Source organism: Plutella xylostella, chromosome 5 (genome assembly GCF_932276165.1).
Source record: "Plutella xylostella chromosome 5, ilPluXylo3.1, whole genome shotgun sequence".
In the NCBI taxonomy this organism is placed as follows: Eukaryota; Metazoa; Arthropoda; class Insecta; order Lepidoptera; family Plutellidae; genus Plutella; species Plutella xylostella.
Window position 1 is genome coordinate 6,613,278 of NC_063985.1, and position 22,961 is coordinate 6,636,238.

The following is a 22,961-nucleotide window of genomic DNA, read 5'->3' on the forward strand; positions in this document are numbered from 1 at the left end:
GATTACCAGGCTACCAGCACAAAAATAATAAATGTGACAAATACTGGTAGAAAATATGATTCACGTTTTTTTCATGTTAAAAATTCAGGTGGCTGTTTGTTAAAATTTTGCAAAACCCTGTAGTATAACTCATTTTACATTTTTTAGTGTTAGTAAGTATAAGTTGTTCAGAATATTTTTTGTTTTGTACAGCGTTGCAAGTTAGTGTAGAATCGGAACAGGTTTTTTTTAGGCTGGCAGCCCTGCTTTTGCCATGGGAAAAATGAATTTAAAAAAGTGGCGCCCTTTTCTTTCCAGGCTGTATTTTCAGAATGTACAGTCTACAAAAGAGATAGGTATGCCCCCAGCACAAACACTTTAATTTTATAATACGCTGACATTGAAAATATATTGATATTAATACTGTTGAATATTGAACCTATTGATTTGTTTGTATGTAAGGTACTTAACGACAAAAATATTATTTGATTAATCAATGTATATTCTACCAATGACTCTTAGATTGTACTGTTTTCGCTGGGGTAACTGTATCTCTTGTGCCGCTTGTGCGACTGTGCGTGCCCCTTTCTAGGTAAGGTACGTAAGTAGGTTGAATAAAAACAACTCCAATAACTTTAAAATATTATTTTAATTTCAAACATTCCCAGGAGTTTATTCATTTCCATAGTTTGGTAGGCTATCAGTGCTATCACTATCTTTCGTTGTATTTTGTTGTACCATGTCACTGGACATGTCGGTATTTAGAGGCACTTACCACTTGTTATAATACAAGTCCGTACTACACTACAACTAGATAAGTGTACCCAATCTACCTATCCACCGTAACTTTAGGTACCTATACTTACTATATTCAGTTTAAAGTTTCACAGAAACAAAAACGTAGAACCAAATAATAATTACGAAATCATCAAAATAATATTTAAGTTCTTCACACTTTCACACGCATAAAGTAACACAGTGATGATGATGATATTCTATTATCAATAATATGACCCTTTCATGATTTAAATAAAATTAATGAATATCAAGAGCATTGTAGCTCGTCACTGTTGTCCCCACAGTTGTCTATGGCATTGCAGCGGTCGCTGAGCGGCACGCATCGCCTGTTCAGGCATCGCATCTCGTGGGTGCCACACGCTCCATCGCAGCCGTTGGGTTCGTCGCTGCCGTCAGCACAGTCAGCTAGCCCGTCGCAGAACCTCGATGATATGATACACTGCCCGTCGGTGCACGTGAACTGATCTTGGGGACATTCTGAAACCAATGATAATCGATGGTTAATAAGGTTTACTTACCTATATTAGCGGTAGTGATGGGTGGATTTAGGTCTAATTATGTTAGTGTTCCATCCGGCGTACCCCAGGGATCGCATCTTGGACCTCTCTTTTACAATGCTTACATCTTTGATATCCACTTGTGTTTCGGCCCATCAAACTACTTACTTTATGCTGATGACAAAAAAGTTTACCTAAGAATTAAGACCCAAGAAGATTGTATCGCCCTGCAGTCAGAACTTAATAAACTGTTTGAATATTATACTCGTAACAAAATTAAAGTAAACGTTAAAAAATGCCAAACTATAACTTTTACACGAAAAAAAAACCCTCTTTTATTTAATTATAATTTTAATGGCGTTATGATTGAGAGAGTGGCCATGGTGCGTGATCTGGGTGTCTTGTTGGATAACAAATTATTATTCCGTAATCACATTGACTTAATTACCAGCAAAGCCTATAAAAACCTTGGATTTGTTATACGTACAGGAAAATTGTTTTCCCAACCTGAGTCCATCAAAGCACTGTTTTATGCTTACGTACGAAGTGTGTTGGAGTTTGCTAGCCCAATATGGTCACCACAATATACCATTTATCAAGATCAAATAGAAAGGTTACAAATGAAATTCATTAAATACTTAAATTACCAAACACGCAATAATTCCCGTAATTATTCACGGAATTGTCACGATTTCAAAATGTTAACCCTGTATGATCGACGCTTACTACTGGATATGGGATTTCTGTTTGACATATTACGAGGAAGAGTGGACTGTCCTGAGCTACTAGCAGATATAACATTTAACACACCACAATACCTTACTAGACATACAGCAATATTTGCTCCCAGGGCTCACACCACTAATTATGGCCAAAATGCAATTATGACCCGTCTACTTCGTACTTATAATAACGTGTTTCAGGATGCTGACATTTTTCATAATAATAATCTTTCTTTTAGATCCCATGTAGTGCAAATAATCGGTGATAAGTCCGAATAGTCCGGTGGTATTGTCATATTGAATACATTTACTTTTATATATTTTATATTATTATAATCTATAAACATAGTATGCACATATTAATATGTATAAGAATTTAAATAATACTGCTTGTTATATGGTTTTACATAAGTAAGATTTTACATATTTTACCCTCAAATTCATAGACACTATTGTAAATTTACAACAAGGTTTAAATTTAAGTACCTTGAATCGTACTAGTGTCGACTATATAGTTTCGACTCTTTACGTCAGTCAAAAAGTTAAATCTCGTATATCACAACGTTAATTTTAAACTTACTTTATAGTATCTAAAATCACTATGAATTTGGGGGATAGTCTTCAACTTACTTCTTTTTGGTTGTTTTTTTTTTCTTCAGACTATAAAATTGTATAATTTTCAGTTTTACAATGTCATTAAGTCACTGTTTCATCTTAGTTAAAATAAAGTGCCTAAATTAGAAAAATGTGAAAACCTGTTATTCGCTTGAAATGTCATATAACCCCCATGTAACATAAACTTGTATTTTGCTGGTTGGTTTTCCAAATATAAATAAATAAATAAATATTCAAAAACTTTAATGGTTAATATAATCACCAAACTCAACTGTTCGATTCGAGTAGTAAAGAGACTCTATGCCTAGAAAAAAGTGTGCATAATTTATGTCGAGCAAATTTCCAATAAGCAGGAAGTGGATATAGGAAGCCCCGTTAGGTTGAGTGAACACATTCATAACCCAGTTTCGTGAATAACCGACAGCGTTTACAATGGAACATTGATAAAATTGTTGAAGGTAAAGACTGTAACGGCTCTTATAATAATAAGCTGTCCAAAAGTCCAAAAGTGCCTGTCCGAGTACACACTTGGTAGGTGCCACTTGCCACCAAGAGAGGTCACTTAAGCTAGTTATACTCGTAGGATGTAACTAGGTATTTCTATTATCTAACTACGAGGCGTTGCATAACAAGTTGGAAGTTACCTATAGCCATAACCACGACCTAACTTTAAGTAGACAAGTTCAGGGTGTTAAAAGTCGATCACTAGAACCGTAGTATCTAGGTTAAAAAGTATCCTAGGTGCTTTTAAGAATATTATCTTATACCTGTAGTGCAGTTAACTTCGTCGAAACCATCCCAGCAGTCGATCACACCGTCACAGAGCTTTAAGTTAGGAAAACAGGAAATGGAGTTCCCGCATCGAAACTGCTTCGTGAGGTCACAATCTGGAAAAGCAAAAATTAAGTTAGATTAAATTTATTGAGGGCTCACAAGTCTTAATAAATTTATTTCAAAGAACGAATGAGGAGCAGTATTTGTTACCATAGATAGATCATGTCATAAAACATTCGTCATTTTACTGTTAACTTTGAATAAGCTTTGAATGCATTAACTGACTAACAATAATTGCCGTGGTAACTGACGATGACGTCGGGGTCTACTGCATTAGCATTTTAAGGCAGCACGAATCTCTACTTCATGCCTTCCTATAGAGTTTGGCCTACATTTCACCACGACCTTGCATTGATGGCATTTAACTGTAACTAAGGTAGGCCAGACACCACTTATCACGAGTGAGTAGGCCGATAATGACTTTATTTTCTCAACAATGGCAAATTGTGCTAGGGTTTATTTGAAACGATTAACTTTTGATTTACAAATGAATGTTTTTATTTATCAATCTTTTACATTATCTATAACTGTAGCTAGAATGAATACAATGGCTACTTTTTTATTGGGTCATTAATTTTTCATTGTGACCAAAGGGTTTATTAATTAGCAACCTAATTAGTAACTTATCGCCTACGTTTTTATTCATAAAATTAGTAGAATAGTAACTTCTCTTCATCTATTAAATCTCACAATATGACAATCTTACATAAGCAGTTAAGCCACGGCCAGCACGTGCCAAGTGCAAGCAATGCACTTGCACGTTCGATCATCTATACCTAGTATAGATGATCGAAGATTTGCACAATCGAATCCCCCTCACTTGTAAAAATATACCTATAACGATTATCACAGATAAACCCACCACAATGTATCTCATCAGAGCGGTCATAGCACTGTATGGTGCCGTCGCAGCGCGCCGCGGCGTCCACACAGAGCCCGTTGCGGCAGCGCCACTCGTCTTCTCCACACGTGATGAGGGTCAGCAGGCGGCACACGCGCACCCCGCGCGCGCGGTCCACCAGCTGGCATGCCTCTGTTTCCAGCGCGCATAGGCCGCCGCACCCTGAGAGTATCGGGATAGGCTATTAAGGCATCATCATAAGTAAGTAGCAGTAGTGTTGGATGAGGTCGAGGATAAAGAGGTGGGAGAGTACTTATCAACATATGTCCGGCCGGCATCAGTGAATGAAATATAATTACAGATACGTAAAGTCTGATCAGAAATATTTATATTGATATGGTTTTGACATAGATGGGAATGGGGGCTTTTTTACATACGTATGTGCTTACATACTCTACTTACATAACTACATAAATAGTATATTTCAGAATGCCCCCGAGAAAGTTTATCTCGCAAGCAAAATCTAGTAGGTATTTTAAACAATGTCTATTCATGCAGAACATGTGGAAATGTCTTTAGATAATTGCAAGGCCCAGTTAATTTATGTAACTACAACTACATACCTGTCGGATCATCAACGTCGATGGCTTTTTTGCATAGAGCAGTCCCGCTGTTTTCATTCAACATGCAGACTTCATCTGTTTGGCACGAGCAAAACTTGAGCGACAAATCTCTATTGTTTATTTCTTTCGGCTTCTTGTCCATGACCACGTCCACATAACTCTTCTTGGCATCCTTTGAGAACGTTTTTATATTCTTTCTTATCTTTTCTAAAACATCTGAAAGCTTCGACGTGTTTCTAGTGGTCAACACTAGGGGTTCCACTGTAGTGGTGTCCACGACACTCGTAGTGGTTTCAGTTCGCTGCTGCGGTTGTAGATCTAAATTAATGATTGCCGAGGTAGACTCATTAGACTTTAATACTTGTGTTGGCACTGCTGTTGAACTTAAAACGTTCGATTTAAAATTTGGACTAGTACAGTTTACCAAAACAAAGGTTATAACTACGATAGCGACTATCATCACAATAATTGAGCACGCTTGTATTTGAGTTCGCTTCTTGACGGGAGTGTCGGTGAGCGCCAGGCTCACCACGCAGCCGATGCCCTTCAGGCTCTTCCTCAGTCTCCTGTGGCTTACATTATTAGGACGAGGTTCATAGGAGGAGTATTTCTGCCGCAAGCTGGAGTCTACTTGCCGCGATATCGATGGAATGCACTGATTGCTCTCCGTATCTATAGGTTCGTCGTTTTTATGCACGCTCGCGCTCCTATTGCACGGTACGACTATGGAACATGCATCTTCAACTATTCTAGAATTTTCTTCTAAGCTTATATTATTATTTATGAAGGTCTTTCCGTTTGGAGTAGAATGTGTATTTGGTATAAAACTATCTTTTGGCGATCTTATTTCATATTTTCTTATCTTCCCTCTACACGTGTAGCAATATTTAATCATTTTATTATTGTCATGGTGGTTCCCATTGATGATGGCACTTCGTAGGTGGCTATTGGACCAGAGGTGTGAGCAGTACAGGGTGTCCCAGTTGGAAGATCCATCGAGTATTTCGGAAGCCGTGATTGCGAGTTCGCTATCGTGCGTATTCGATAGAGTCATTGCGGATTCACTAATTTATTGCTATTGATATGTATGTACCTGCAACAAAACACGCTAATGTCAGTGCACGGTTGAAATGCCGGCAGGTAAGTTATACAGGGTGTGTAACCTTATCGCGTTGCGTGCTTTAACTAAGAATTAATTAACTATGTAAACGATACCACTTGTGTTAATCCCAAAAAGGGTTGTTAAGACTCTCTAATCAGTATTGATTTCACATAACAATTAAGTGTACTTAATGAAGTGATATAAGTTAATAACTAATTAGGGATGGGTATGATATTATGGAAGTAGGTAGAAAAAGCTCATTTAAAATATTTTAAAAAGTAGTAAGTGAGCACAAAATTTAATTTTAAACAAACATTTACAAAGTCTGTAAGTAACTACTGGTATCTACAGTCTACATACAACTTTCAGTAAAATACTATTTCAAACATTTAAAATGCGTGCCGCACGCTGACATGACTCTCACTATATAAATAGTCAGTAATTTCAGACTTGGCTACGTTATTTCACTCGTGGCTTTAAAAACTGAACGAAATATTGTTACTGGGCCGTAAAAACTCGAATTATTAGTGAAGCACGTATACAATTTCTAGGTCAGCCGAATCTGAAGATTTATTAGTTTCCCGAGTGAGCCTGGTACGGAGCGGCGGCGATCAGCTGATCGCACCGGCACCGGGCCGCCGCTCTGCGTCCCAGCTCGCCCATCACTCACATGTTATCTCCGCAGCTCACTGGCTATACCTATCGGTTACTGATAGCACTACACTATAATAAATTAATAAAAATATATTGTCGCGTGGAAGCTACGGACACGTCTGGTGGCGGTGCCGCGGCGGCGTGCCTTGTATCGGACTGCCGTTGCTCCGGCAACGTTCAAACAACTTTACTCCAGCACCTAACGTACCCGATGTGTGAAGAAGACGTGCATATGCCGGCTCCACGTGTTGGTGAGGGATAAAACAATGGGGGTTGGTCTGTGGCGTATGGTGCCCGACCTGCCGCGCGCTCGAGGGTGACGGCAGGTTCAACTGAACGAACATCTGTCCATGCACCCCACTACAATTTACATGCATTACTTTCCCGCATCTCAACTAATTTAATACTTGAATTAACTTGGTTATTTTAACGCTCGGTTTAGTTAACTACTTGGATGACTTTGGTATCAAGAGGGAAGAACCGCAGCTGGAGATACTGATCAATATACACTCTACATGAATTACTTTCCACCCCACCGATGAAACTGATTTGTATGTCATTTCGGTTATGTTAATTTTATCCCTCGATGTTTATCATACATCTAAGCGAATTTGACATCACAAGATGCGAGAGAAAAAGAGTCCGAAGAGTAGTAGCGAATATTTAAAATACCTAAGTAGGCAATTTCGTTAAGTAGGTATACGGTTATCAGGTTGTAACCTAAGCATGATATTATAACTCACATGCCACATCCTTTTTAGCAACACTTAAGTAGGTAGGTATAATTTTATAAATCTGAAGGAAGAATGTGATAGGGTTAAGTACTCTAGATTCAAGATGGACAAAAAACTACTAACGAGAGTTTTAATGCGATCGGTACGTTTAATAAAACGAGATAGAGTGGTTAGCGCAGCAGCGGCAGCGCTCCGAAACTTAGTTTTTCATAAGCTAGAGTAAATCTAGGTTGGTACCCTGGAATCTGCTTTATCTATTACATAATAAAACCTAAAATATGTAAAGTACCTATTAACTGATTATGTTGCTTACTAAAATTTTATATAGGATAGGTAGGTACTACTTATAAGTAGTGGGTGGCTTGGTATTGCTTAAATAGGTTAGATTAACTTTTTTAAATGATGTTAAACTTGTATTAATATTTATCATTTGTTATTTTTATCAAGCTGTAGAGTCATCATGGGTTATCGGGTGGACCAATTCGAGAAGAAGTCGCACTAAGGTTGTTATTGTTATTGAGTAAAGCTCATTTGCGTAAGAGATGGTCAACGGCCCGTTGAAAGTCATTGCAAATGTTTATAATGGAAGCTGTGAGCGGTAACCTACCCACCTACAGTTAGGGAGGTACTTTCCATCTTTTCTAACGAAGGAAATTAATACATATTTCTGTACAGTATATAGCTTAGGTACTGTCGTTGTTTACATCGTTATAATTATATAGAGTATAGGTGGATTAAACATTAGGTACTATGAAAGCCTCAGTACTGTACTAACTGATTGTGTTTACTTTATATAAATCTAGTATTGTATTCACTACGCAATACTTGAAGACAAAATAATCTTTCACATCATGGTCACCCTCATCCTGAAAGTCAACTATAAACTTTCTTAGGGACATCATGAAATGAACTGAAAATCACCCTTTAGAGTGTGGCGTATTTTGTATAAGTAATTCAAGATTTAATATCCACAGATGCATTCAAAAAATTCAGGAAACTTCACAAAATTGGTGGAAGTTTAGCAGTTCTAACAAAGTTTCAGGAAACTCCTTCGAAACTGGCATACGTACAACTTCACCTTTGTTTGGCGTTTCCGCTCAGCTGCAACTGCAAGCGACGCAGCATTTCGCGGAAGACGCGGGTGCTCTTGTGGTAGACGGAGATAAACGTGGCCGCGAGGGCTCCGGCCCGCAGTGGCTGCAGCAGCCGCCGCAGCACTACTCTCACTGCGCGCGTCGCCCGCTCGTCCGCCGCCCACTCCTCGATCGCCCGCGCGACTCACTCAGTCTTCCACCACGCAGCGCTGCGACTGCTCGCCGCACTCATGCTACACCGACTAGTTTCTCCCGCGACTATTAATATATTATGTGAATGCAACCGTTTAATTCACCCAACACGAATATAAGTGAAATGTTAGTGCTCGTCGGCTGATCTGCGAGACGTAGCGACGCTTTTCACTCGCAAACTTCATGGTACCTGCACGATTTGTTTATAATAAGGTAAGACAGTGCTTCCTTGATTTTATGTGCATACCTAGTGCAAAATGCGACTTTGTTTACATGTTTATTTAACAATATATCCGTAAGTTGTCTCGGTCAATGCGAGTGTAGGCCAGAAAGTCAAGTGTCCCACTTCCGTTGAGACGACACCGGTCACCAAGTGACGGACTGTTAGCTTGTGCCGCTTTATTGGTCGCGATTTCAATTGACATTCTAACTCATAATAAAACCTTTTTAAATATGCCTACGTTACAGGGATCATATGTACCAACTTATGTTAAAATTTACCCAAACATGTCATAATAATAAGATATTGGTCAAGGCACTCAAGGTGTTCGCAAATTACGTCCAAAGGCAAGCATAAAGAAGCGATCTCCAAGCGATTGTGAAAGTGACAAAACCAAACATAACAGTAGTAACGTAATAGGCTGCCTATTTGCAAGCCATCCTTGTGCTTTCCTTACTTTCTCGTCGCAAAGAGCCAATGAATGAGCATGTTGTATCGAGTCGATCAGCACAGGCCATACCATTTGTCAAGTTTAGGAAGAACTGTTTGTTAAATTATGGCCGTGGACACGTCTATTTACCTTAATTATAGCCAATTACTCTTTATGCTCAACGCTTTCTTATAACAAAGGTCTCTTATGTATTCATATTAAAACAATGAACCTACGCAGCTCACACAGCTCTGCTTCTACGAGTAACTGATAATTTAATTAATCCTGCAATTAGTAGTACTTACATATTACGATCCGAGTTACATGCGCGATGTTGGGGTCAACTCAACAATTACTTAGATGCATCTGCATTCACGTGGAGCTAGTGACGAGTTCTTACATACTTATAAAAACAAATAAAATTTGTACAGTGTCCTTTTTTTTATTTTAAATGGTTTGGAAAATATATATTTAATAAAGTTAATGATGCGCCCATTACATCTGTAAACATTATAAGTATTCATTGAAAAAAGTGAAACCGTTGCGTTTCTCACGTTCATTGTCTTCTAGCGAGTCAGGCAGCTAATAACTATTATAGAAAACAAAATCCTGTTATTTCTCCGTCAGCTATTGTTATAAAGGTTCTTGTGTGAGGTATAGTTTTTCCGGATCAAAGATCTGCCTTGTTGTGATTTTCATAGGGAACATCAACAGTGATGATTCATAATAACAATGTTTCTTTATCATGCTTAATACATATATTATACCTAATATAGTTAGTGAAGATTCATAGCTAATTACAAAAGACTTCGATGTCAATAATCTCATTGCAACGATAGGTCTACAAGGCAGGTACCTATAGCTAAACGATAACTTCCTGAAAGTTAAAAACATTTATCTCGCGCAATAGATAATTATGATAGACTATAATAGGTCATTTTTCCGGATAAGGAGGTGATAAATAACGATTAGCCATTTTAAACTGATGAAACAACAAATGTGGCGTACGGGTTGGTGTAATAAAGGCCACATAGATACGTTTAAATAGTGAATTGTATTAGTAGTTTATAAATAATTACCTACATGGAAATTTAAAGTGCGGTGGTTCTTAATGCGACTATAAGGAATTATAAATCTATTGTTCATGTGCATGTATTGTACAACGAACCCAGTATGCTGTTCCCGTTATTCGATATAGGTGCAATATTATGCCTCCTCATAGAAATAATATTCTATGCGACTGATAGAGTATGCACCTGAATTTCAGATAAGTACCTACATACATAAGTTAAGTAGATTTTCAATAGATTATTTAAATTTACAGAGCGTTACTCTCCCTAATTAATTATCAATAACAGCTATATAAGTTTTGCTTGGAGATTTTTCAACTCATATTATAGACTGGCTTACCAAGATTGTACCCTCATTAGGGTCACCAATTTGCAATTTTTAACTGGCTTACCTTCAGATGTAAGTATATTTAGGTTGGCCAAGCTCGATATTAACAAGTAACTCCGTCCTTACTTTAACTCACCCGGCTTGTCCTACGAACCTTATTTTATTATACATATGTATGTAATCTTATTACGGATAATACTTGAGTGTTAGGCTTCCACTGAAAATGTTAGTATAAGTACCTAAGTAGTGTGAACGGGTATTTTTTCCCTCAAGGCTCGCCACTCGCCGGCCCGACTACTTTCTTTCTGGCACCATAAAGGAGGTTAACGGCAAACTCTTATGTGTTTCGAATTATAAGTGATATCAATACATCCATCTTCACATATGTAGCATATAAATGGGCCTTTACATTAAACTACCTACAATATTTATTCCGCGTGGTAAACCGGTGAAGGCAAATAGATATTGTAATGTGTAATAGAGACATTTGCTCCATAAACAATGGAGATGGATAAAGAGTGTGTTGATCGCAGTTCATATTATTAATGTGAGATTGAGAAGTTCCTTCTTCCGCAATTTTCTTTAGATGTAGAGAAAAAGTAAGGACATTGATATCTTATCTTATACTATTGATATGTAAGATGTACTCTATTCATCACCTATGCTATGCTCTACATAAATTGGTTGAAAGTGGAACGGAGGTCAAGCGTCTAATATTACAGAGTTGTTTCATATCTGCTATCTACCTACTAATCAGGTATGAATACCGATTTGTTTTATGGTTCAAGAATACCATTAAGTTCACCATTTAGGACAGTTGCTATTTGAATATTAAAACATTAAAAGTTATATAATACTTAACTATACATACACCTATGTATAAAATATGTTTGGTAAGAAATTATGACATGATCATGATACCTAATCCTTTTTATTTTGGTAAAGTTAGATATGAGCAGCTACTGGACGATTATTTATTGGTCGATGATGATGATATACTCGTATTAAGACGAAACAGTTGAAATAGCGTTGAAAGTTATTGAATGAAAAATGTAGCGTGTATGAAAATCATTGTATGTAAGTATATTTATAATGTTGTAGGGATAAGGTATTGAAATACATATTGTTTTCTTCTTTTGAATAAGGAACTTCAAGGAAGATTCATTTCCTAAGTAAGTACTTGAAAATATGATTAATAGGGAGGGAGGGCTAACCTCGTAACTACACGCAAAGGTCATTTTCACAACAAAGCGTAAGCAAAATACTTACAAATCAATTAAACGGTGCATAAAGGAATCAGTATGTCAGTGTATGACTAATACTAATACTACCTAAATGTCTGATATGCAATCTTTATTATTGTCTTGGTTATCAACGGATAAATGCCTAAAAAGGTTTTGTTATTAATGAAGCCCATGAAAAGGGTTCAATGGGAATAATTATAATAATGTAGCTAAAATAGTAATAACTTACATATATAGAATGGAACCCCTACACAAGGATAGGGCTAGAGATGATTTATAAAAAAGTGAGTAGAAAAAAAGAACAAAGAGATTATACTCTCAGTCTCAGTACCCACCTTAATGTTAATGACCCTGGTTAGAAAAGCACGGTCAATACCAAACTTCTCATGTTTTATCCAAACCAACACTCACATTTGCACCGGCTATAAAAATTTGCATGAGTACCTAGTTAGTAATCTAACTTCTATAGTTACGAAAAAGTTCGCTGATTCACACACCACTGCTGCACTGGCCAACCAAACACCTTTGTTTCAGTTACATGTAACCACTAACATCCAGGGTGAGAACTATACTATTAATACTCTAATGCTTAACTCGTTGTTTTGTTCGCTATGCACTTGGATTAATTCGGACACACAGGAGCGTCTCGTGGATATCTCGACCAACAACGCATAACAAATGAGCAAAATCTCCACAAATTCACAGGCAATTAAGACTCCCTGTCTCATTGGCTGACCACCAGACCATCACTTAGGTGGAGATATACCTATATTTCGATCGTATTGCTAGATGGACAATCTCACCTAACAAAAATGTAGAGTCGTAAGTTCGAATTAGAGAGTGTTGTGAGCTGGCGCCTTTAAGGAAAGACCTATTTCTATCAGTGGACCGATGATGAACTAGAAACAATAAGGCATGCTAAGTGAAGGAAAGATAACAACGCCGGCGCCAGGTTGAAGAGACTTTCGTGTCGTGCAAAATGAATTTCGCAAATGAAAGCAGACACGGGTCGTGCAAGTTTATCTGCTCGACTACAATTTATGTACTTTCTTATTAAAGTTTTCCCTCTAAAGAAATTAGCAAAAATGATTGTCATGAAAGGTTTCCAGATAGCAGCTATTAAGCGCAGTACAGTGTAAAAATGCATTCGAAGTGCGACCGCCGGTGAAAGTAAGTTCGATGAACTATCGAAAGTACGAAGGGTTTCTGGACGAGGGTTCTCCAGAAAGTAAAAGGTGGCATAATATGTCATAATCATAACATAACAATGGCTCAAGGTCCCGTCTGATTGTCCGTTGAACCGACACGAGTAAGCAGCCGGCTGCAATGGAGCAATCTCCACTCGTCTCAATTAGAGGGAGCCCTCTGATCTCATCTCTCTGACATGATAAACACGGATTTTGACAGCAGATGACTCAATACATGCAGTGAAAACTTTCTCATAAACGGGAAGTACTCATAAAATTTTGGCTCAGGATGGTAGCAGTATGTTTTCTTATTTTATTTTTGCCATGTTTGTTATGTCTCTTTGATCGTTGATATCCTTATTGTTTCCTCTTCATTATGAAACTTGCATAATACTATAATAGCACATGACGAGGCTGTCTCACAACTTTCTACGGCATCACAAGATGCTAATTGATGGCTTATCTCTTAGTCATGAACTATTTTGAGTATTTCAATCGCTTTCAACAGATTATATGAATTTTCATTAATTTCTACAAAATTGCATAGAGTTAAAATAGGTAGTTAGGTAGGTAGGTATATATGGGTCCCGACGGACTCATTATACATATTGTATTAATATTTTTGCTACATTATAATACCTATAATATGGAGATGGTATCAACCGCTTAGTACAGATTATAATGCCGCACATCAGTGCACAGCAGTATCAGCATCACATACACCGTTGTACAAGGTTAGATTCATAATAGATATGAACACTGAACAGCCAATATACTTTTTTGATGTAGCCATACTATTGTGTCCCACTATGTCCTACCATCACCACTATACTTACACTAAAATTTGCTGAAAACGAAAAGCAGTACCAGTAGAGTTATGATGCTCATGTAGGATGTTGATACATAATGATGTTTGGCAATAATTCTACTCCAGTCCCAGAGCCCAGAGATAGAGTCTATACGTAATTGAATAAGTAATATATCATGACTATTGAAAGTGAAACGGTTATTGACAAAGATATTGTAAAATAAAAAGATTATAACGGATTAACTCCGTGATACTGCATTGCTAATGTCATTTTGAAAATCTACGTACACAAGCTATTTATACTTAGACCAGAAGACTTTATGTTGGACGGAGAAAAAATATACACCCAAAACGCTAAAATTTGAATAAACGAGAGATTTTTCTTACAAGTTAAGTCAAAGTACAGTCAAAGTCAATAAACCAGTGGTTAGAGAGAACCCAGCTTCAGACTACCGGAAAACGAGTTTTGCGCACGCAGCCAGCCATTATAGAAACCTAGACCGTACCAGAACTTGATCAAAACACTTGTTCAATCTAAAATCTCACTCGAGTGTGAAAGCACTAGTGTTTCTCTTGGCTTTTTCTGCTTTTACTAATTTGGTAGATTGAGTTAATTTGAAAATGTTTATAAGTAGTCCAATTTGTTTTGTTCACATGAAGAGAGAACGCTAGACTTGCTGTATTTAACTCCAGGAACTTTTCTTGTAGTAAGTCCGGTTAAAGATAACATCTGTATCTTATCAAAACAAAACGTCTTCACACAAGAATAAAATCAAACAATAAAGAACCTATATAGTTGTGACTAGAAGAACAAACGTAACGAACGTTGCCATTGGTTATCATCTCGATTTAAATACGTCGATCCACCTTATTTGACGGTAGTTTCGATGTAAGTTTTAGTTAGTACAACAGGTATTTGATAACATTATTATTAATTGTCATAAAAAACGTATCCTCCCATACTTGATTGGTCCTTTGTTATTAAAGAGACGTAGACTAAATAGTATGGAAACCCACTATTTATATATTATGTAGGAAACATCTCTAGGTATTGCATGAGGTAACCGATAACTTATTGACATTATTAAGATTAAATACAGGGTATGAAAATTTATGAGAGCGAGTCTGGTCAATGATACTGTAATTATTCTAAACACTCTTCTAAAATAGACTGGGGTTGCGCGATAAAAAATATAAGTACTCAACCCTGTTGGCAAAAATAACGTGTGACAGTTTTTATTGAAGAACCTAAAGAAGTAGTAGTATTCTCATTCTTTATGCGGGCGAAAATTCACGTTCGCACATCGTAAAAGTAATGCAGCATTCGGCGTTGGTGCGTTACATATACGTACAATGAGCAAGCAACGCGTCATGTGCGATACACAGTCACTTTCTTTCCAACAAAGTCAATGAAGCGCAGAGAAAGTGGCGACCCCTACGTCCGTGTAATGCAATACGTCGTCTGTAAAATACGCTGACTCACATTTATCGCACCGAAAATCATACCCATATCGCATAGTCATAGGAGAGCCGTCTTCCTGTACAACAACCATAATATTCTTTATCTAGACACTCATAATCGTGATGAAGCTAAACATGAGGCAACATCTGTTATGTGGACTGAGTTATAAAATTGGTACACCTAGTTAGTTAACTCCATCATTAACCTACCCGCATGGCTCTCAACGTTGTTAACTATTATTTACGACAGTTCATTATAACACTAATATTTCCAAATTTTCCCGGGGCGGCACATTTTTTTATAGGTCGTGAATAATCCGAATAACCTACTTTCTCTGAGATTATGTTTTTATTATTTCTGTAGTTGAGTAGGCCCCAGCAGGCCAATTCGAAAGTTCTCAAGGAGAAAATATCAAAAGTTTATGACATATTTTACTTACTCATGGATAATCCAACGTCGACATACGTTTATGCTCCTATTCAAAGGAGTTTATTATGAAAATAATATTAACGATTGGTGCTTGCTCTTAAATTCCTATCGGTATTACGATCGTTTTATGACTTTCTAAATATTACGTTATGAGAGAAAACTTAAATGTAATCAGACATTAATGAATTCCGTTATTTTCTGATCCGGCTATGTAATTTATTTTCCTTGTTGGCTATATTTTATTTCTTTTTGTTGCAGGAATCCTCTTCCTCTTCCACTACACAGTTATGATTATCAGAATACCATGGCTTCTGCCATTGCTGCTGAGTACATGCACATTCACCTTCACCTCAGGTAACATAAAATCATACAAAATTATAGTTCCTATTTACGTAGGTGCACTTTTGTAATTATTTACAACCTCACCGCAAATAATAAAATATGCTGCCATATTTCCACAAATCGCTCTACTAATTATAAATGGCAATCGCATTTAATTGCTGGCAAAACCCTATTAATCATACACTTAATCATTTGCAGGTGGCCCCTTATTCCTGGAGAGATCGAACAAGCCGCTGATACAATGGAGCCCGCCCACCGACAACTGGAACTGGACGATGGAGCCGCGCAACCAGGAGCCCTTCTTCATGCCCATGAATTTCAACCACACGCTGCCGCCATCCGCCAACGACACCGAGCTCGTCGCTCACATGGCATCCCTACGCCGTAACTTCTCCCGACTTCTCTGGGAGAGTGAGAAGAGCAGCAACCTCCCACTCTTCGTAGAGAAAGCGCTGAATCTCCTCAATCTAAAACAAGTGTACTACGAGGTGGAACACTCGGTGATGTCCAAGGTGTCATGCACGGCATGCAAGGCGGGCGCCGGCCTGCTGCAGCACTACATCCGCCTGGGAAAGAGCAAGGAGGAGATCAACAAGATGATCTACCAGTTCTGCGTGTCGCTGAATATTCAGTCGGTGCGAGTGTGCGAAGGTATCACCAGGTTGTTTGGAGTAAGTCTAGATTGAGTTTAAAGCTACTTATTTATGATTTGAACGAATACTGAGCTGTTACTAAGTTTACAACTTCGTTTTTCAGAGTGAAGTGGTGTATGTGCTGAAGCGGATCACGATCGGACCGAACGAGATCTGCAGTTTTGTAATCGGCGACGGCTGCGGCGACGTGTATAACCCGTACCACGAGTGGGAGGTGTCCTTCCCGCCGGTGCCCAAGCCCGCTGTCAAACTCCTGGAGGCGCCCATGGAGAAAACTGCCACATTCAAAGTGCTGCAAATATCTGACACTCACTTCGACCCTTACTATGCGGAAGGTAAGAGTTAATAGTACAACTATTTAATAACTATTTGGCTGGTACAAATGAAAGTAGTTAAGACTAGTTTACTCACTTAACATACAGGAAGCCAAGTGAACTGTGATGTCGCAAAACTTTCTAGGAAAGGTCAAGTTGGGCCTGAACTTCACGTGACATTCACTAAAGATTCCTATGTGTATGTGCTTAGGTTTGACGGTCGAATGGTGTAGTGGTTATAGTGACCCTGACTGCTATGCCGAAGGGCCTGGGTTCGATTCTCAGCTGGGGCATATATTTTTTAAAGACAGACACAGACAGTACTAGGGTCTTGGGTGTTGACATTTAAGTATATTTAATATGTATCTATCTATGTAGATATATCAGCTGTCCGATACCCATATCACAGGTCTGCCTACTTTTAGGCGGATGGCCGTGTGTGAGATGTCCCCTTTTATTTTTTAGGTGCCAATGCGGAGTGTAACGAACCTCTTTGCTGCCGGGCGTCCAGCGGGCCCGCGCTGACCCCGGGCGGCGGCGCCGGCCGCTGGGGCGACTACCGCAAGTGCGACACGCCTAAAAGAACCATCGACCACATGCTGAAGCACATCGCTGATACACACACCGTTAGTATTTTTATAAGGTTTATACGATGTCCTTTACAAAACAGTAAATAGGTACCTATCAACGTTGTACCTAACAGTCGATTTCCGAATAAAATATGTTTCTTGAGAAATAGAGCTCTATAGATTATTGCTATTATGCTATATCCTCCATGCAGTTATAGCTAGAGGGCATTGTTATTTACGGTTCTTGAAACTTCTCACGGTTATTAACCTTTGATATGGGTGGCAATCAAAGCCGAAACGTAATTTGATGCTAAGTACACCACATTAGATAGGTACCTGCGTGCCTGCCATTAATTACTGCCTATTTATCTTACTAAACTAACACACTCAGTTTACTTTAGATAGCGTATTCATATTATTCCCACGTAGAATTTATTGGCCTTACAACAGTGTGCCTCCTAGTTTGGAACAAGAGCCAAAGTACACGGCACGGGCTTTGTTTAAGTCATAATTTTCATTCAGTTAGTCTACTTACTAAGACGACTTGTAACTTTTATTTTTATTACTGACCATAGAAGTAAGTAATAAACTAACGTTAACTTTATGTTACTGACACACGTATATCTCTCATCTCAATCGTATGTACTTATGTAAATTAACTATTTTGATTTTTTTAATTACTAAACTTGTTTTCCCCAAAAATTCCAGGACATAGACTACATCCTATGGACGGGCGACCTGCCGCCGCACGACGTGTGGAACCAGACCAAGGAGGAGAACCTCAAGGTGCTGCAGGAGACGGTCGCGCAGATGTCCGATATGTTCCCCGGAGTGCCCATCTTCCCCGCGCTCGGGAACCACGAGTCCTCTCCCGTCAATAGGTGAGATGTTTTTTTATTTATTTTTATATTTTAGGAAAGCTAATAGCTTAAGTAATGCATTAGGGTCAGCTTTAATATGTAACTTAAGAGCTAATTATAAGCTTTCGCTATGAGCTTAAACAATGTGTGGAATAATAAGGCTATTTCTGAGTAGGACGCAATTTCTCACTTGAGCAAATTGACCTTAGCAAAAACATAAGTCTTCAGTACAGCATTTTATACTCAAGTTTTGCATTACTTGACGTGGAGTATATGGTAATGAAACACTCTGATCAGCCACGTAGGAAACCAGTTACGTGATAACAATTCATTAGTCTTAATCCGCGGCTAACTAATTGGTAATCACAGACTGTATCACTCGCTTATTGGTTCAGAAAGTGAAATACGAAAGGCAATGATTTTGATCAATGAGATTGTGTTGACTAGGTGAGGATGAGGCACTGAAGAGACGTTTCTTCTTGAGAAAACGTGGCTATAGTGGCTATATCCTGAATACCTGTTTCGTATGCACGCAAACACATACAAATATGCATAGCAACTAAGTACACGTTGCGCTCAATGGTTCATTGGAATGCTGTTGGCGCTACGTAAAAACTTGCTCAAATTATTATGCGAAAGCCTACGTACATTTATTTACTTGCCTACTGTGTTTTTCCAGACGACATCCTTTGTAATGATAATGTTAATGATGATGCGATTTTTTACTTTATTCTATGAGCTTTATCTACCTGCCTATACGTAACTATATCTACATTATTAGAACCTAATTATATATTGTAATACCTAACTGTCCCCATTAAGAAAACAAAAAGTACAGTACACTATTTTAGTCTCTTTAAGTCCATCGATTTACCTACAGGTTGTCTGGAAGAGATCATTGAAAGCCATAATACCAACATAATGAAACCACATTTGGAACCCTTGATTTACTTGGAGTACAAATACTCTATCTATAGTCTCTCTCTGTATATATCAACAGTCAAGTCAAGCAATAATAACTCACCATCACCCCCATCCACAGCTTCCCGCCGCCCTACATCTCGTCCTCCGAGTCCAACATCGCGTGGCTGTACGACGAGCTGGACGCGCAGTGGCGGCGCTGGCTGCCGGCCGGCGTGTCTCACACGGTGCGGCGGGGAGCGTTCTACTCCGTGCTGGTGCGCCCCGGGTTCCGCATCATCTCGCTCAACATGAACTACTGCAATAATAAGAACTGGTAAGCTGGCTATTAGAGGTTTTTTTTAAAGAATGGATAGTTGAAACTCAGTTGTATATTTTGCGCCTCATCATCATCATCAGCACATAGCATTCCACTGCTGGACATAGGCTCGGCTCCCAAAACACGCCACTGGATGCTATCCTTTCATTATCTAAGAATTTTGTTATAAGTACCGACAGAAAAAAGTATGTTTTACAATGACAGTAAACCAAGCAAAGTATGGAAGATAGTAGTTAGGTCTTCTAACTAACGTCTGAGATTCTTTATCGTTATCGATGAACGGTTGGATGAATTCTGTTATAATTAATTACCTATAGCAACAATTAATTTCCATTTGACCTCAAAATTCCTAACGACTAGATAATTGAAGCTGATCTTTAGATGTTAAAGGCAGCTAATGCATGTACTCACCAAGGCCTCACGTGATGCAGTTTCTCAATCATTTCCTCTTCCAGGTGGCTGCTGCTCAACAGCACGGATCCCGCAACCGAGCTGCAGTGGCTGATCTACGAGCTGCAGTCGGCCGAGTTCAGCGGGGAGAAGGTGCACATCATCGGCCACATCCCGCCCGGACACTCCGACTGCCTCAAGGTCTGGAGCCGCAACTACTACGCCATCATCAACCGCTACGAGGCCACCATCACCGCTCAGTTCTTCGGACACACGCATTTCGACGAGTTCGAGGTCTTCTATGACCCTAATGATCTTGGTAAGATTGCTGCACTCGTTACCTAATAAGATGTTGTGACAAACTGTAGTCGTGTCTGAATTGATAAAATGTTTTGTGTTTGTAGGTCGAGCGACGAGTATAGCCTACGTCGGTCCATCGGTATCACCGTATTATGATTTGAATTTGGGTTATCGGATATACTACGTCGACGGAGATCACGACAAAACTACTCGCGTAAGTTGTCTCTATCATACAATAATATTTATAGAGATGATCATCATCTCGCAACATAACGCCCAACAATCTAAAAATACCTACTTACATAAAATGTTTTTTGTTTACAGTTGGTAGTTGACCACGAGACCTGGATCATGAATCTGAAGGAGGCGAATCTGTTTGGCTACCCCATCTGGTACAAGCTGTACTCTGCGAGGTCCGCCTACCTCATGAACTCACTGCGGCCACAGGACTGGGATAAATTCATAGATGATATGACTGCCAAGGAAGATATTTTCAACTTATATTATAAGTAAGTTAACTAATGGTTACTTCTATCTTCTTCTTATGAGATCAAAAGTCCAAAGAATCAAGTTAGGTAAAGTAGGTCAGGCCATAGCTTATATTAATAACAGTAGAAGATTAAGTACATTATATAATTCATATAACACGAAGAGCAGAATTTTAATTTACGTCTACGCATCTTGAATGGAGCATTGCGACTCCCTTCCTAAGCTTGGACCATTTCCCACCACGCTGGTCTAGACATACTAAACCAACCCCTACCCCCAGGCACTACTGGAAGAACAGTCCACGACGGGGCTCGTGCGACGGCGAGTGTCGCAAGCGGCTGGTGTGCGACGCTCGCTCGGGCCGCTCGCACGACCGCCGCGCGCTCTGTGGCCACATCGAGGCTCGCATCGACGGCGCCACGCCCGCGCCGCAGACCTGGCGAGCCTGGTTCTACAACGGACTCTCCGTCTCGTAAGTTTTGTAGATGCAGCTTCAGGTTTTTAATGCACCTTTCAGTCTTGTAAGCTTATTTCTTGATGGTTAAAGATACTTTCTGTTCCTTTCTTCTACTGTTGCTTGATGATTAAAGCTTATAGCAGTTATAGCACAAGTATCACCTCGGAAAAGCGGATTTATTGTAATGGTATAAACATGCGTCATGTCATTAATTGTCTAGAAAACGGCTTCTCTTTCCGAGCTGATATGAGACGCCTTGTACCTTTACACATTGTTTCTTTCTTTTAAAAAGGCTTTGGTTTTCTTCGCCTCTTAATTTGTATAAAGCGAAAGGTTTGCGGTTTTAATCTTTATAATCATTTGCTTTACCTAATGTATTATTTTTTCACACAGAAATAGTACTTCTACTACTACCACCCCTCCTCCTAGCGTACGGCAAGTATAATGGTGACGGATATTACTTTAAGCTAACGGATCTAACTACACGTTGTATATTCTAAAGGTGGGTTGGTTCGTAATTTTATGTCCTGTACTGTACTGTTATTATTAAAATTAAAGTATGATTTTTTGTATAAATATGAAGTTGAAAATTATAGCTTCGGTAGAATAAACTGAGACTACCTATACCTACTTATCTGCCAACCAATATGAAGTTGGTAGCATATAATGTAAATAGATCATAGTCCTCTTATAAGATGAATGAACCATAGGGTATTTCAAATAATTAATCAGCTAATATTTTTTTCAGGATGTCAATGCTAATGCAGATACCCCAAGTGGCATATCAAATACCAAAGTTTGTGTTGGGGCTGGGGTGAATAGTTTTATAAGAAATAGACTAAGACTAAGTTAGGATACCACCGGACTAGTTGCTGAGAATAGGAATGTCGAAGACAAAATCTCTCTTTACCTACTTCTAAGTATGTTATGGTTTCACATTCAAATAAAGGCATATCAGCCCAAAAAATTTATATTTTATGAGAAAAGTTCACAAACTTGCTCTATTCAAGTTGCCTATAAATGCTGCAATCATTACTTATGTAAATCAACTGTTACTTATTGAAAGTTCAGGAAGTTAGTCTAATATAATAATGCTTTAAGTTATAGGGACCATAGTAGACCATATATATAAGATCGTTTCATGTTATGTATTTGTCCTATTAATTTATAAGATATCGAAGTTGGTGTAATTAAAATATTATGTTATTATGACCACTTAATAATAAATTAATTATGCATGAACATACATACTTGACATGAAATTGTATGTGCCTATACTAAAAGACAATACACTTAGTGACTCCTCTTAGTAGTAGTAATAATAATAATTTTATTAGATAAACTGAAGGTGATCAATTTACCCAGCAATACGTTATTGTTGTATAATATTAAGAACTCCTATTTATGTAAATACTTACTCTATTGTAAATTTTTATAAATATAGTCATAATTTTTACGTGTGTTAATTATTTTACACCTAACTT

At 38.4% G+C, this 22,961-nt stretch overlaps 2 protein-coding genes across 8 annotated transcripts; one reads left to right on the top strand and one right to left on the bottom strand.

Moving 5' to 3' along the window:
• Positions 1-609: 609 nt before the first annotated feature.
• On the bottom strand, positions 610-8,551 carry LOC105389159. 5 transcript variants are annotated; one of them, XM_038112532.2, is made up of 5 exons: positions 8,478-8,551; positions 4,910-6,002; positions 4,308-4,508; positions 3,379-3,498; positions 610-1,254 (listed from the first exon to the last, which is right to left on the bottom strand). In XM_038112532.2, the coding sequence occupies exons 2-5, from the start codon at positions 5,961-5,963 to the stop codon at positions 1,025-1,027; spliced, it is 1,605 nt and encodes a 534-aa protein (XP_037968460.2). In that variant the 5' UTR covers positions 5,964-6,002; positions 8,478-8,551; the 3' UTR covers positions 610-1,024. The 5 variants fall into 5 exon arrangements, with proteins under 5 accessions (XP_037968460.2, XP_037968458.2, XP_048488862.1 ...); XM_038112530.2 differs by having other exon boundaries at positions 8,470-8,551; XM_048632905.1 differs by lacking the exon at positions 8,478-8,551 and adding an exon at positions 6,678-6,810.
• On the top strand, positions 6,798-22,933 carry LOC105389189 (sphingomyelin phosphodiesterase). 3 transcript variants are annotated; one of them, XR_007268215.1, is made up of 13 exons: positions 6,802-6,916; positions 16,122-16,217; positions 16,404-16,876; positions 16,962-17,193; positions 17,638-17,798; positions 18,450-18,622; positions 19,644-19,838; positions 20,297-20,550; positions 20,636-20,745; positions 20,856-21,040; positions 21,301-21,492; positions 21,871-21,979; positions 22,226-22,444. XR_007268215.1 is itself a non-coding variant. In XM_048632873.1 (12 exons), the coding sequence occupies exons 1-12, from the start codon at positions 6,877-6,879 to the stop codon at positions 22,293-22,295; spliced, it is 2,181 nt and encodes a 726-aa protein (XP_048488830.1). In that variant the 5' UTR covers positions 6,798-6,876; the 3' UTR covers positions 22,296-22,933. The 3 variants fall into 3 exon arrangements, 2 of the variants coding, with proteins under 2 accessions (XP_048488830.1, XP_037968456.2); XM_048632873.1 differs by lacking the exon at positions 21,871-21,979 and having other exon boundaries at positions 6,798-6,916; positions 22,226-22,933; XM_038112528.2 differs by lacking the exons at positions 6,802-6,916; positions 21,871-21,979 and adding an exon at positions 8,633-8,898 and having other exon boundaries at positions 22,226-22,933.
• Positions 22,934-22,961: the final 28 nt, after the last annotated feature.